At 39.0% G+C, this 15,420-nt stretch overlaps 1 protein-coding gene across 5 annotated transcripts in view; it reads left to right on the top strand.

Moving 5' to 3' along the window:
- The first annotated feature begins 5,998 nt into the window (after positions 1-5,998).
- The window catches only part of enc2 (ectodermal-neural cortex 2), a 21,946-nt gene continuing 12,524 nt past the window's right edge, over positions 5,999-15,420 (top strand). Inside the window, exons 1-3 of one of the 5 annotated variants that reach the window (XM_016519735.1) lie at positions 5,999-6,160; positions 10,498-10,605; positions 12,461-14,308. In XM_016519735.1, coding sequence (XP_016375221.1) covers positions 10,542-10,605; positions 12,461-14,274 — 1,878 coding nt within the window. In that variant the 5' untranslated portion in view covers positions 5,999-6,160; positions 10,498-10,541 and the 3' untranslated portion in view covers positions 14,275-14,308. Of the gene's footprint in view, positions 6,161-6,280; positions 6,308-10,497; positions 10,606-12,093; positions 12,130-12,460; positions 14,309-15,420 lie in introns of those variants that run through there. The other 4 variants (XM_016519737.1, XM_016519736.1, XM_016519738.1 and 1 more) reach the window with 4 other exon arrangements.

Here is a 15,420-nt window from a genome sequence, read left to right as displayed (position 1 = left end):
ATCTGGAATCTGAGGGTGCAAAAAAAAAAATCTAAATATTGAGAAAATCGCCTTTAAAGTTGTCCAAATTAAGCAATGCATATTACTAATCAAAAATTACGTTTTCATATATTTACGGTAGGAAATTTACAAAATATCTTAATGTAAAATGATCTTTACTTAATATTAATTATTTTTGTCATAAAAGAATAATTGATCATTTTGACCCATACAATGCATTGTTGGTTATTGCTACAAATATACCCGTGCTACTAATGGCTGGTTTTGTGGTCCAGGGTCACATATTTCAAAGAAATATTTAATTTTTAATAAAATAATTTAAACCAAATATAAGAGACTTTCTTTCATGTTAATAATTTATAACATGAGAGAGAACATTGCTCAGCCTGCCAATTTTTTGGTATATAAACAAATTTTGGTCTTGATTCTAAATACCAACTTGATATCTAGCGTACAGTCTGGGTCCTGAAGCAAAACCGTCTGAGAGCCACAGTGATTTACAACACGTTTGTTTTTTCTACAATACATGGCTTGTTATCTCCCTCTTGTGGTCACTCTTGACTAGCCTGACAGGAAATGGCATTAACATGTAAGCACTATGTACTTGCATTATACATAATACACAGCTGGATTTAGCGGTCTGTATTTCAACCCCAGCTCATTTAAGATTTTATGAACTCTCTGGCCAGTATAAGCGAGGCAATTAATATCAGCGGTAATCAGAGGAGATATATGCAGACAGGACACATTGAGTTACTAGAGACTCGTAGGGAATGGGAAGACCGGGTCTCGGATTTACAGCCACTGAGTTCAAACGGAGTTTCATTTACGTTAATTAAGGTGCTTCACTTGAACTGTGACTCTGGGGAAAAGATAAGAACAGACACACACGCTGCCTCACATAAAATACTGCATAAAGAGCTTAGCTAACCCTAACTACCAATACTATTTTCCTGTTGATGGTGGCCATTGACCTCTATAGTATGGAAAAATGGAAGTCAATGGCTACCATCGACTGTTTAGTAACCAACATTCTTCAAAATATCTTCCTTTGTGTTCAACAGAAGATCATGTGGGTTAATGACCTAGCTCTAAAAACTCTAAAAATGATAAATGATAAAAACGACCATCTACATAGTATATGTATATCTTCTGACGACTGTAAGTACTGTAAGTAGATGACAAAGTTTGACTTTGCATGGTACTTCTGTAAGGCATTTCTCCCTTGTTTTTGTAGTTTCCATTCACCACTAGAAGCTTACCCAAATATGATGACTTCGGCTTCTGAAAAACCCCATGTGAAAAGGGTCCAGTATGTCACAGTATTTCAAATGTAATGAAATTACTCCAATGAGAGCAACAAACACCATTTTTAGTCATTTTAATTTATTTGTTTTCGGAGCTATTTACTATTTAGGCCAGGAATTCCCATGAAACTTTTTGGGCAATCAAACCCATTTGACAAACTATTTACTTGAAGTACCCTCTGACATTTTAAGATGTCAGTTAATGGTCACAATACATGCAAGTAAACATAAAATCTTTATTAAATGACTATTTCCATAATGTAGAACAGCAGAGCAAAAAAAAAAAATGGAGGCAAAGAAAGCACACTACCCACTGTCCATAAACATGATTGATTGTCCCACACAATGCCCAGGCCTGAACCCTACTAAACTCCTGTCAACCCTCCCGTTTTTCCCGGGATTCTCCCGTATTTTACCATTCTATCCCGCTATACTCCTGTTTAAATATTTTCCCATATTTTTAATGTTTCTATAAAAAAATCTCACTGGACGTATTTTATATGTTTGCTACATTCGCCTCCAGTAAAACTCCCGTGATTTGTATGGCCCAAACCCCATTATATTAATAATCACGTCAACAAATTCCAAGGTTGCCCAGTTGCCAGATCTTGTATGAAACGCATCCTTTTCACACAATCGACACATACAAATTTCAACCCTTTTGTCCCCTCAACTTGGCAACCTACAACAGTAATGAGTACCGCGGGAAGGAAAGGATCACCCTTTCCTCCCCCTCCCCCCTCTCCCGTATTTTGGGACCCAAATGTTGACAGGTATGCTTTGGGATGAATTGGATTTGCTGTGAGCCAGACCCCATATGCCTAACATCTGTCCCTGACCTTACTGATGCCCGAGTCTAAACTGGAACAAATCCCAGGAGTCATGTTCCATCATCCAGTGGAAAACCTTCCAGAAGAGTGCAAGATGAAGGAAGCTCAACTCCTCAAGGAGCCCATGGTTTTGAAATCAACAAGCACATATGGGGATGTTGTTTGAGTGTCCACATAGTTGTAACCATAGATCTATGGCAAAAACACTTTATAGTTGCGGAGATCCACTGCAGAGCACATTCCTAAATTTATTTATATATAAAAAATAAATCTATCTGGTGCCAGATCACACTGCGTCCTCAGCACATGATTCAGTTTCACAGATAGCTTAGAGATGTCTAAATATGGGGCTGCAAAACCACAACGGGCTCATCAGATGCTTGATTTGCTTCATCATCAGCAGCTGAGAGACGCAACGCCATTAGCATCTCGTCTAAATGAACTGTCATGCAGATGACGGCAACAAAGACACCAGACGCTCAGAAGCTTCACACAGTTAGACTTGGATTAGTACACTGCAAACTAGTCTGCTGCCTTTCAATAATACATATGAAAATAATACATATCTAAAATTTTAAAAAACCATCTTGTCTAGAATGATCATCAGTAAGTAGCCTAAATAAAAAGAAAATAATTAATGCACAATGATCAATGTGACTACATAAATTACAAAATTACTGTACTTTTTAGTGTAAAATGCCATATTTGCTAAATGAATGCATCCTTTTCTATACCATTACATATTTAATGCATATAACAAAACATAAGTAGATAAAAATGAATGCATATAAAGAAATGCCTAAATAAATGCATTATAGATAAAGAAATGCATAAATAAATGAATATATATATAAATAAATGCATATAGATAAATATATGCCTAAATAAATTAATATAGATAAAGAAATGCATATAGTTAGATAAATGCATAAATAAGTGTAAACATAAATAAATGCATAATAAATGCATATAAATGAATGTGTAAATAATTGCATATAGATAAATAAATGCATAAATACCTAAAACAAAAAATTATTAAATGAATTCTCACTCTTACATTGCATGAATGACTAATAATAATAATAATAATAATAATAATATACTTACAACTGATTAAGTGCTGTCTCAGCTTTCTAATCAAAGATGATTTGGAAAACGTCCACGGTTGGGTGACCTGTGCAGGGGCCTCAGGTCCAGACGTTTCTTCCCGTGTGTCTTCCATGTTCAGCTTGCGTTTTTGCAAAGAGAACCTGGCTAGAAAGAAATAAACTGGCCTTCAATCAGATCAGGGGTTATGACAAAGTACACTTAACCTCTGTTGCATAGAAACCTCTCTACAAACCGTTCCACGGCGAGAATATATCATTCGAAATTCAGAGCGCCAGCGGTACATCATGTGGGTCAGATTTTATTGTTTGGCAACAAGTGCACCATGGGTAGTGCAATTTACATAAAACCAAGCACTGTTGGAAAGTTTACAGTGATCTTCAAATATCAGTAGGATTATGGCCTTGCTATTTTAGGGGGCATTTGTCAAGGTGGGATAACCCATGGGCTCTCCTGTGGCCCTCTTAGTGGCCAGCTGCATATCTGTGGTGCATAAAGTTTAAAATGATGAGGGACATTACCATCTTCTCATCAGGGTCATTCATCAAGTGGAAACTGCATGAAATGTAATGCCTACGATGATGATCCATCTTTTAACAAAAATTGAGATTTATCAGTTCTGAATGCGTTTGAACGCTTTTATATTTAGCAGCCAGATAAACAAACAGATCTAACTATATAGATTGACAAAAAAGTTGATATAAAAGTATAATCTGCACACATGCAGAAAAACATTAAGATATTATAAACATTAACATTTTCTGTAAAGCTGCTCTGAAATGTGAAAAGTGCTACACAAATAAATCTCACTTGACATGTACAAATATTATTTAATCTATATAATCCTCTCTTTTGGCACCTGGCTTACCCTGTCTGGTTTATATGGCACTTATTCAACATTTAAAATGAGATATGTCTCACATTGCATGCCTTTTAAGTCCTAAACCTTTTTTTTTACCCCAGCAAAAGCTGCTGTAAGCACTGCAGTAAGTCTGTGGCTTTATTACAGTACTACGATTTCATGATCTGACTCCTAATGACCGCACAGCATATGCGGTCAAAACTCTGCCTGTCTTGCATGAATTAACGCAGTCAAGATCAGCACATTTCTCTACACTTAAAGAGCCTTTGGTCCCGGATTAGATTTAGACAACTAATGGAGGATACTCCCTTGGTGATTTTGAAGATGGAACATAGTTAATTATGGCCACCAATGAAATTCAACCATCTCTTTAGCTAAACCCAGGACAAGGCAGTGGTCTCAATGCACTGGCCCAGAAAATGCATTCAGACTCAAATCGAAGTGAACTTGATCGTATTACACATGGTTTAGCAGCACAGGGACAGACTAGAAAATTCACAGGCCCAAGTGATGAACCCAGAACACCAAGAGATTAAATGCCAGAGAGTTATCATTTGCAAAGAGACCATTAACACAAACTGGAATAAAAATTAAAATCAGATAGCAACTAAAGACTCGTGAGTGATAATAAACCAATATTTCTAAAGAAAACTAAAAACTAAATTAATATTATAAATATAAAATAGATAACAGTTTAACCTAAAATATTGATGTTAATGAATTAACCTAATATGGCGCAAAACAGAGAAACAATCTGAAGTATATTACAAGCGAGAAATGAAAGTTCAATAAATAAATAAGGCATTTTCTTGTATTATCTATCTTGCTCAGCGGTTTTCAAATTCACAGACCCTCCGTCCACAAGAGGCACAATTTAAGAATTTTACAATAGATAGATAGATAGATAGATAGATATCTTTAAACATTTAAATACATTTCAGAGTTATTTAAAACCATCTAGGCTTTCTAACAGTTACAATATAAAAGTCAGTTATTTAATTTAGGAAATAACATGTTAAAGTGTCACACTCCGTATAATTGTGGTTTTCATAAATTAAATAAATTATACTTTACAATTTATGAAGCATAAAAGATCCCCTCACAAGGATCATTTCATTCCAAAAACCTTCAAAACACTTGCTCTAGCTAACACATTAACCAAGACCTTCAAGTAGGCTATGGCCTGAAGAAGCATTTTTTTGTAAAGATTAACAATACTAAATGCAATCAATATAGATATTATATGCGTTTACTTCAGCAGGGTCCATCAAACATTGCGTTTGCATTAGAACATGCCTACACTATGATCAGCTGGGTAAACAGTTCAAGGTTTATGTTATGTCTTATGTGTTAGCTATGAATAGAACAATCCCACTAGATGGAGCTAAAAGCATTGCATTTAAAACATTCTCGAGTTACAATTGTTGCATTCACACACATAAAATAAAAATACATGGAAAAGGATAGAACTATAGATTGTACTAACCCCATTGCCTTATGAACAAACAACGGTGCGCTAATTCAATAATAAGAATAAAATACGGTCCTTTTTAATTATATTTAAAAAGAATGGCTATTATTCAAATACAATTACATATTTGCCAAAATACTGCTAATTTGTGTGAACATCCGTCTTTGTAGCAATTTTAAAAAGCGTATGTGCACAAAAAGTCATAATACTTCCCTGCTAATTGTTGTGATGCGCTGTCGTCGCCTTCCGCGACGCTCCTCCCACTATTCCGCCATTGGCTACTTTGTACTGAAAACAGCGCAGACTTTCAGGTTGGAACGTTCCTGTTGGCTACAATTTATATTTGCATAAATTCTCAGTGCGTGATTGGTCAACGGCACGTCAATCAACCCGTTCCTCTGCTTTTGGATATTACCTCAGGAGACTCCACAGTTTTTCATCAGTAAGGACTGGAATGTGAACAAAGTAACACAACCAGACAAGAGACAAGAGCCAACCAGACAATAGGTGAACAAAACTATGATTCCTTCCCTAATTCCGAATCTGCACAACGTCAGGATTCCTCACTAGCGCCTAGAACACTGTAAGTATGCCATGTCTTTCTAAAAATAGGCTTGTATTAGAGCAAAAAAAAAAAGCTTTAGATGAATAACACTCTAACCAACATCTGCACTGATCTTCCTGTTTTTGGCAGAGCTGGAAAAGCCAATACACTCAGTCAGGATTAGATGTGAGCTGGATAGGGATTTGTGACTACCTCTCGCTTCTTCCAGAAGGAGAAATGGGTGTAAATCGGAAAATAATGATCGCTTACAGGGAGAGCAGCGTCTTTACGTGTCTAATCGCCAGGAGTTTGTCAGGCTTTCTTCTGCATGTCAATACACTGAGTTACGACTCTCCGCTGAGCTCCTCTCATTCACAGTGTCGTTACTGAGCGGTCGGCATAAACATAAACGCAGCTTAATCTGTCATTTTTGAGATGTTACTGTGGTTATTTTTATCTTACTATTACATTAGTAATAGTAAAAAATACTGGTAAAAAATGTATAGCCTGAATGCACTGTAAGTCACTTTGGATAAAGGCGCCTGCTAAATGCATACATTATTATACGTTATACCTCAGTGTAAGTTATCCATTTAATCAGGTGTCTCTTTACATTGTTTAGCGCACTAGCGAGCTGGCTAACTGTAGCTTTAGTTGGTGCGCATTTCTGAAGTCTCGTGGCGCAGAAAATAGTCGCCGTTTACTACGAACTTGCCAATCTTATTGCTTATCTGCTTTTTAATTCCATATTGGCTACACTTGTTAACGTACAACCACTTTTCATAGTGTATTGAGGCGAGGGGTTAACTGAGGGAACGACGGACAGAATATTGTACGGTGGCCGAGAAGTGCAAAGCAAATCACAATTCTGAAAACAAAATAACAAATTACAAACGCAAATGCAAGTATAAAAAACAAAATAACAATTCAGAAAACACAACAATTCAGCAAACATTATAACAAGTCAGAAAACGCAATGAGAAATTCGAAAACAAAATAACAAGTCAGAAAACACAACGACAAATCCGAAAACAAATTAACAAATCAGAAAACACAATGACAAATCAGACAAACCGGAAGAGGTAGGTATAGTTTGAGACAGCGCCATTGGTTTGGGATTACTCACCGCTGACTGGACGAGACATCTGTCAATCAACGTATACAGGGAAGAACCAGCCGAAGAACAGCAGAGTCGTGGTAGAAAGTTCGGAGATGGTATTAAAGTAGCTCAGTTTAAATGTATTGTATGAATTGCCCTTACTATGGAATAAAAAAATATGGGGTGTCTATTTACATTTAGTTAAAAGTGGCTGTAAATCATCAGCTACAGTGGCGCAGATGGATCAGCGTGTGTTGTTGGCTTTTTGACGCGATCGACCTCCCCGTATTTTTTATTCTATAGTAAGGGCAATTCATACAATACATTTAAACTGAGCTACTTTAATACCATCTCCGAACTTTCTACCACGACTCTGCTGTTCTTCGGCTGGTTCTTCCTGTATACGTTGATTGACAGATGTCTCGTCCAGTCAGCGGTGAGTAATCCCAAACCAACGGTGCTGTCTCAAACTATACCTACCTCTTCCGGTTTGTCTGATTTGTCTTTGTGTTTTCTGACTTGTAAATTTGTTTTCGGATTTGTCGTTGTGTTTTCTGACATGTTATAATGTTTTCTAAATTGTTGTTGTGCTTTCTGAATTGTTATTTTGTTTTTTAGACTTGAATTTGCGTTTGTAATTTGTTATTTTGTTTTCAGAATTGTGATTTGCTTTGCACTTCTCGGTCACCGTAATATTGTGTATTTTTTGCTTTTTTCCCACCCAAGCCCGAACCACAGAACACCTGCTCCTAGAGAACATTTTTACAATAAAAAATGTGTTTATATGATATAAAAGTCAGGACATTGCGCTTGAATGTATCATCTATGGCCTCAGGGTTCATGTACAATTTGAAGTTCATTCCAGTTATTTCTGCATTGGTCACAGTTCAAGTACTAAGCAAACGCCTGTCTAACCGCATATTGGCTGCTGCTTACTTTTGCAAAGGTTTCATGACACTAATATTACAATTATATTTGCCTTAATTACTCACCTGGTATGTTAGACTACCAATGGTTCTACATTTTGTTCCTGTAACATTTTGGATGTTTAACACCTGATTCAACTCGTCAGCTCATTTTTAGAGGTTCCATGTCCTTAAATGGGTGTCAAATAAGGGAGATGTCCAGATGTGCAGTTCTGGGCGTCCTTGCAGGGTTAAAAAAAAATGCTACTTTATGTTGTAATAATAAATAAGGAACTAAACGTAGGAAGGCTTAGCATGCTTTCACTAAAGTTTTTTTTTTTTCCATTTCAGCCAAAATGGCCAGTTTGGCCACACTACTATAACTTTCTGTAACAATGGCAGCGAGTACTGTCTGTAGCAACTATTCAGTGAAGTGTTCAGCAAGGACATTTTAAATGAATATAGCATTCCTTAAAGGGGTCATATGATGCGATTTCAATTTTTCCTTTCTCTTTGGAGTGTTACAAGCTCTTGGTGCATAAAGAAGATCTGTAAAGTTGCAAAGACTAAAGTCTCAAATCCAAAGAGATATTCTTTATAAAAGTTAAGAGTCAACCACGCCTACCTAAAACGGCTCATTCTAACACGCCCCCACATGTCTACATCACGATGTGGGAAGATTTGCATAACGCCGCCCAAATGTTCACGCAAAGAAAGAAAGCGTAACTTTTATTCTCGCTGTAGTATTGTTGTTGCCGCCACCGCCATGTCGTGAAGGCGCTGTGTGTTTCGTTGTGAAAGCGAAACTACTTTGTTTGGCCTTTCAAAAGAGGACGATATCCGCTTCGTCATGCCTGGAGCTGATCCGTGCTGGTCGCTGAGGAAATACATCAACTTCGCGCTGTGGATCGCCGGATTGGCTTTCACCGTGGACGAAGCGGAGTCCAGCCCGGGGTCATCACATGTGGTTGCCGCAAGCCCGCCGTTCTCAAGCCCGCCGCCCGCCGTTCCTCACTCAAGTCCGCAAGCCGCCGCTCACTCAAGCCCACCGCCGCTCACTCAAGCCAGCCTCCGCTCACTCTAGGCCGTCGGCCGCCGCTCATTCTAGCCCACCATGTGTGACGCTGTGTGTTTCGTTGTGAAAGCGAAACTACTTTGTTTGGCCTTCCAAAAGCACGACTAGAAATCAGTGGTTAAGTTGTATTTACAACACTGTACCAGAACAGTTCAACCCAAATTCTCAGATGTGAGCAACGTTTTTATGGAGGACTGTTTCCTGATCCTGGTAAAGTAAACTACAATGCCGGCTGTTCTGACTCACAGACTGTAAGTACGATTTTTATATTTAAAGGATTTGCCACTGATGATTCAAACGTGAGTTTTGAATCAGAGCACACCTCGCTTTTCAGACCGATGAGCTTTGAAAAAAATTTCAGAAAGACGGGGCATAGAGGAGAAACCGTAATGTACAGTATGTGGAAAATGTGTTTTTTTAACCTTAAACCGCATAAACACATTTCATTACACCAAATACACCAAAATAATGTTCTTTTTAGCAACATCATATGACCCCTTTAAAAAAAAAAAGAGGGGTCAATACAAAGTTGTCCGTTTGTACTGCCTCATTGACAAGTTGTTGTACCCCTAAAGGTAAAATTTTTGTAGTTTTTTTTTAAGCCAAAAGACATTCGTTATAGTGCCTCTCATGGCAGCTCACTGAGCATGGACTGTATTACGACATTTCGGAAAGACGTAGTGCATGAAATCGAGCTTGCGCAGTGCGAAATGTCTGCATCCACGTACTTGTGTAAAATATATTTTAACCTGAGTGCTGATAGAAGTGCTTAGTCCTGATGATTGACTTCATGCAGGCCGGTGATTCTTTGAGCTTTTTCAAATCAGCGAAGTTGCCAGCTTTTGACTTTCCGCAAACACACAAAAAGCACCTCCCACAGTGCTCCCATTGCTAACTGAAATACAGCTCTGGAATACCAACATCCTCAGTGAAAAGAACCTGGAAAGGCTATTTAGTCAGAGGAGTCTAGATGTTTACACAGGAAGAACATTCAAAGAAATAAAGACCTTTGTTCCTCAGCCTCTCAGTGGCATTGCAATTAAAAGGTGTCATTCATGCTGGTGAGAATATCTGCATGGATAGGTAGTTAGTTTATTCACATTGAATGATTCAGCAACTTTGGCATGGCTCATGCTGTTGTTGAGTGATGGTTACCATGGGTGATGGGATGAACCATGCAGGAACTCCAAGGCAGTTTCACCTTGCAAGAAATGACTGGAGAACCTCTTAAGTTTTCTTATACTGTATGTGGAAAAAAATCTCTCTCTTGCATTTTCTGTTCCCTGGCCCCATAAAGGACTCTGTTGGCCTGGCCTGTTGAGGGGACGCTTTTTGGGACCAATGCAGACCCCCCCTCAGTTCCTCACTGTCAGTGCCTGTGCGTGGGTCAGCAGTTTTTGCCGTTGTAAGTGGTTTCAGACACCTGCTTACTCCCTTTTCTCTTGTTCACACATCAACAGCCCTGCATCCAACCCCTCCAATACCAGCCTCCCAGCTGCCCTTATCCCCCTGCATAGCTTTCTGCACGTATAGCTGTGACCTTGCATCCTTTGTGGTCAAACTCTTGCATTGTGATTCATGTCATCCCGAGAGTGTGATCCATATAGACCCCGCCGATATTTGTGCATGTTTGCACCCCTCTCTCATTACAACCTCAAATTGTTTCAGTTAAAGAATCCAGTTTACATGCAAGCGCATCCACTCACACAATGAGCCACTGGTAACATTGAACCTTTGCTTTTGAAACCTTAGTTTTCAAACTTCAGATAACGAGCAAAACTGTCTGGATTTCACCAAATCATGAGCTGCAAGCCTGACCAATCAGGAAAATCCTGACAGTTCATTAATATCAAGCCATATAACCTGTGCTTTGTACATTTGTACCTTTAATTACCTGCCACAGCCTTTAAACCCAACAAATGAAATGTTGAAATATTAGTTTTTTTGTCTTTGTTGTAGGGCTGCATGAAACAAAAAAGTGATGCAGTAACTCAATTATTTCCCTTCAGTCTTGTGATCTTTATTCATTTTGATTAATATAATTTACATTGAAATGATTTTTGCAGGGTAACTGCATACTTTTCTTTGCTTTTCCAATTGCGTTTCTGCACCGTAAATCAAGTGCCTAAATTGCCATGTTCTCATTGACTCTTAAAATGTGAAAAACCATTTTGTTTTTCATGCTGTTGATTGCATTATAACTCAAGAATGTTAATCAACAAACCTGTCTAATTTACACAATCTGCACTTTGTTGATTATAATAGGAGCTTTCTAGTTTTGCCGCATTGCACGCAGTGTATTACAGTTTGGACTAGTTGTCATCACCCCAGTTATGCGTTGAATGAACATGTCAGTGATTTGTAACAATGTTTACTGTTAAAAACCTCAAGTAAATTTACTGATATAAGAGAGAAAGGAAAAGTTTAATTTAAAGTTAATTATGAAGACATAATTGTATTACTTGGAAAACCTGTGCTCTACACAAGATCGATAGAATCATAACAGAATATAAATAATTAGGTTTCTCAGTTTATTATAGATGCTATCTTTTTAATTCTTGCATTTTTATTCCTCACAAATGTATCACATTTAATCTAGTAAAACTACTATTGATTAGTGTAGATAGGATTCTCTTATGTTTGTTTTCTTTAGGTGTTCATTTTAATGATCTGATTGGATTTCTTGCATAGTTATCTCAAGGTTTTGCCAAAAACAAAGGATTACTGACTTATGAATCTAAACTTTATCACAATCTGTCAGCATAAAATGTGAGAATTAGAGTTGATTAATTGTGCACTTTGTGTTGGTTTAACAGTGTAAAGAAGGATTACAGTTTAACAGTTTGAAGTAAGACTACTGAAGGAGCTCTGAATATCTAGCAAATCTCAAGCAAAGTTTTCTTATGAAGAATGTGAAAATGTCATTCAGGTAATACATTTTCAATCTCTGGACATTATACACAAGAAAAAAAAGCTTAAAAAGATTTCTCAGCCATTTCAACACAAACACTACAACCACATTTAAGTAAATGCTAATCATCAAAAAGTCCAAGACCGATAGTTATGTTGTCTGCAGCTGAAAAAAATGTGGCACTAGTTGGCTCTAAATTTTGTTGATACAGCACCGCACATAACCACCTTCTCAGTGGTGATTTTATTGCCAAGCATACACATGTACAGCAGTGAGTCATTCTCAATACTGAAAATACCTTTATAGAGCACTTGCTAACCTCCTTTGTTGTGCTTTTGTATTTTCCTAGTTCGGGGTATTGGAACCAGTGAAAATTTGGACGTGCTGGAAAAGATGTCAGTCAGCGTCCATGAAAACCGCAAGTCCAGGACGAGCACAGGCTCCATGAACATTTCGCTCTTCCACAAGCCGTCACATCCAGACAGTGTGCTCACCCACCTCAATACCCTACGCAAACAGTGCATGTTCACAGATGTGACACTATGGGCAGGCGACCGCTCCTTTCCCTGTCACAGAGCTGTGCTCGCCGCTTGCAGTCGCTACTTTGAAGCCATGTTTAGCGGTGGCCTCCGTGAGAGCCTTGACAATGAGGTTAACTTTCGAGACAGTGTTCACCCAGAAGTTCTGGAGCTGCTGTTGGACTTTGCTTACTCCTCACGTGTCATCATCAATGAGGAGAATGCAGAGTCACTTCTCGAGGCTGGAGATATGCTGCAGTTTCATGACATCCGTGATGCAGCAGCAGAATTTCTAGAGAAGAATTTGCATGTGTCAAACTGCTTAGGGATGATGCTGCTTTCCGACGCCCATCAGTGCAAGCGCCTTTATGAACTGTCGTGGAGGATGTGCCTCATCCACTTTGAGACTCTTCGAGACACTGAAGACTTCTGCGGGCTCTCGAAAGACAAGCTTTTGGATCTCATCCTTAGCGATGAGCTGGAGGTTGAAGATGAACAGGTTGTGTTCAATGCAGTCATGCGCTGGGTTAGGTATGACCTAGACAGCCGCAGAGACTACCTTCCTGAGCTGCTGCGAGGACTACGCCTTGCACTGCTACCCTCAGAATGCCTCATTGAGGCTGTGGCATGTGAGGAACTTGTGATGTCAGATAAAAGGAGCCGACAGATTGTCGATGAGGCCATGCAGTGCAAGAAAAAGATTCTGCAGAATGACGGCGTTGTCACCAGCCCATGCGCTAGGCCTCGCAAAGCTGGGCACACACTGCTCATTCTTGGGGGTCAGACATTTATGTGTGATAAGATCTACCAAGTGGATCACAAAGCAAAAGAGATCATCCCTAAATCAGATCTTCCCAGTCCGAGGAAGGAGTTCAGTGCATGTGCCATTGGCTGCAAAGTTTACGTGACAGGAGGAAGGGGGTCGGAAAATGGAGTGTCGAAGGATGTTTGGATATATGACACGGTACATGAAGAATGGTCGAAAGGTGCCCCTATGCTAATTGCACGTTTTGGACATGGCTCGGCTGAACTTGAAAACTGCCTGTATGTTGTTGGGGGTCACACTGCTATAGCAGGTGTCTTCCCAGCCTCCCCATCAGTATCTCTTAAACAGGTTGAGCGGTATGACCCCCTAACCAACAAATGGACTATGATGGCACCACTTAGGGATGGTGTCAGCAATGCAGCAGTGGTCAGCGCCAAGCTAAAACTCTTTGTGTTTGGTGGAACAACCATACACAGGGACAAGGCTTCAAAGGTCCAATGCTATGACCCTGTTGAGAACCGTTGGACTATAGCTGCCGAATGCCCGCAACCCTGGAGATACACCGCCGCCGCTGTCCTTGGCAGTCAGATATTCATAATGGGTGGTGATACAGAGTTCACCGCAGCATCCGCTTACCGATTTGATTGTGAGACCAATCAATGGACGCGTGTTGGTGACATGACTTCTAAAAGAATGAGCTGCCATGCTGTGGCCTCTGGTAATAAACTCTACGTGGTCGGCGGATACTTCGGTACACAGCGGTGTAAAACCCTGGATTGCTATGATCCAACATCAGATAGCTGGAACAGTATCACTACCGTGCCTTATTCACTGATTCCAACTGCATTTGTTAGTACCTGGAAACATCTTCCTGCCTAGATGCCTCTGATTGAAGTGTATGGATCTGATCTGGGTAAGTTTTTGGTGTTTCTCTCATTTTTGATGTACTCCAGTGAGTTTAAAGACTGTATACTAAATTCATTATTCTTTCTGAAAGTGTAAGTATCTGTATTACCTTATCTGATCTATACACACACACAACCAAATCATTTTGTATTGTAGGTGCTTCCTTTGAAAACTGCTTAAATCATAATTCTAAGCAGAGGAGCAACTGAAATCAGCAGGCTGTCGACATTGACACATAAACAGTGATTTCTGTCAAGATAACTGCATGCCAAAATGCTAAATTCGGCTTGGCAGCCTTCTTTGAAAGCAGCTGAGTGCTCCCATCTTATTGAGGGTTTTGAGAGTGGTTGAGCAAAGAGAAAATTGGCATGTTAAACCATCTGGATGTCTAGCAGTATTATAGAGCAGTGGCTGTCATTGAAGGGCAACTTCAAGAGGGTTGACGGTTGAGGCTTAAACATCTAATGAGTTCTTATTTAGGATCAGAGTGATGCGATGGCTATTAGGTAGAGTGAGAGCACAAAGTGGCTTAATCTCTGTAATTACAGACTGCAATGAGGGACTCAATGTGGAGAGATTTAGGGAGAGGGTGCTTATTGTTGCTGGAACAGATGTCACAGTGTTTTGTTTCCCATCAAATGTACCATATAAAACTCTTGAAATTTTGACCACTGAAAAGTTTCAACTGAAAATTGTTTTATGTTATGTTTTGTTGAATATTTTCAGTGGCCAGAGGCAGGGGCGCCGCTAAAGGGGGGGAAAGTTAGGACGATTCTAAGGGCCCACACACTTTTGGGGCCCCCAGAGATCTATTTTATTAGTAGTAACAGTAGTAGTAGTAGTAGTAGTAGTAATGTAATAGAAATTATAAATGTATCTACCAAAGAGTTACAAATAAAACAAAATTACGGGATTTTTTTGTTTGCCCCAGTGAAGCATTTCTATTAATATAACTTAAGTAGTCAAACTCATTCCATATTAGGGCTGCACGATAAATCACATGCAATATTTTATGGCTTGTACACTATATTGCCAAAAGTATTGGGACACCCCCTGCTAATGAACAGGTTTGACTATTTTAGTAATTTCCATGAGTACAAATCTTAATGTTTCAATTCA

Source organism: Sinocyclocheilus rhinocerous, unplaced genomic scaffold (genome assembly GCF_001515625.1).
Source record: "Sinocyclocheilus rhinocerous isolate Xijiao unplaced genomic scaffold, SAMN03320098_v1.1 scaffold568, whole genome shotgun sequence".
NCBI lineage: Eukaryota > Metazoa > Chordata > Actinopteri > Cypriniformes > Cyprinidae > Sinocyclocheilus > Sinocyclocheilus rhinocerous.
The sequence above is the reverse complement of the archived record's forward strand: the minus strand, read 5'-3'. Positions and strand labels throughout refer to the sequence as shown.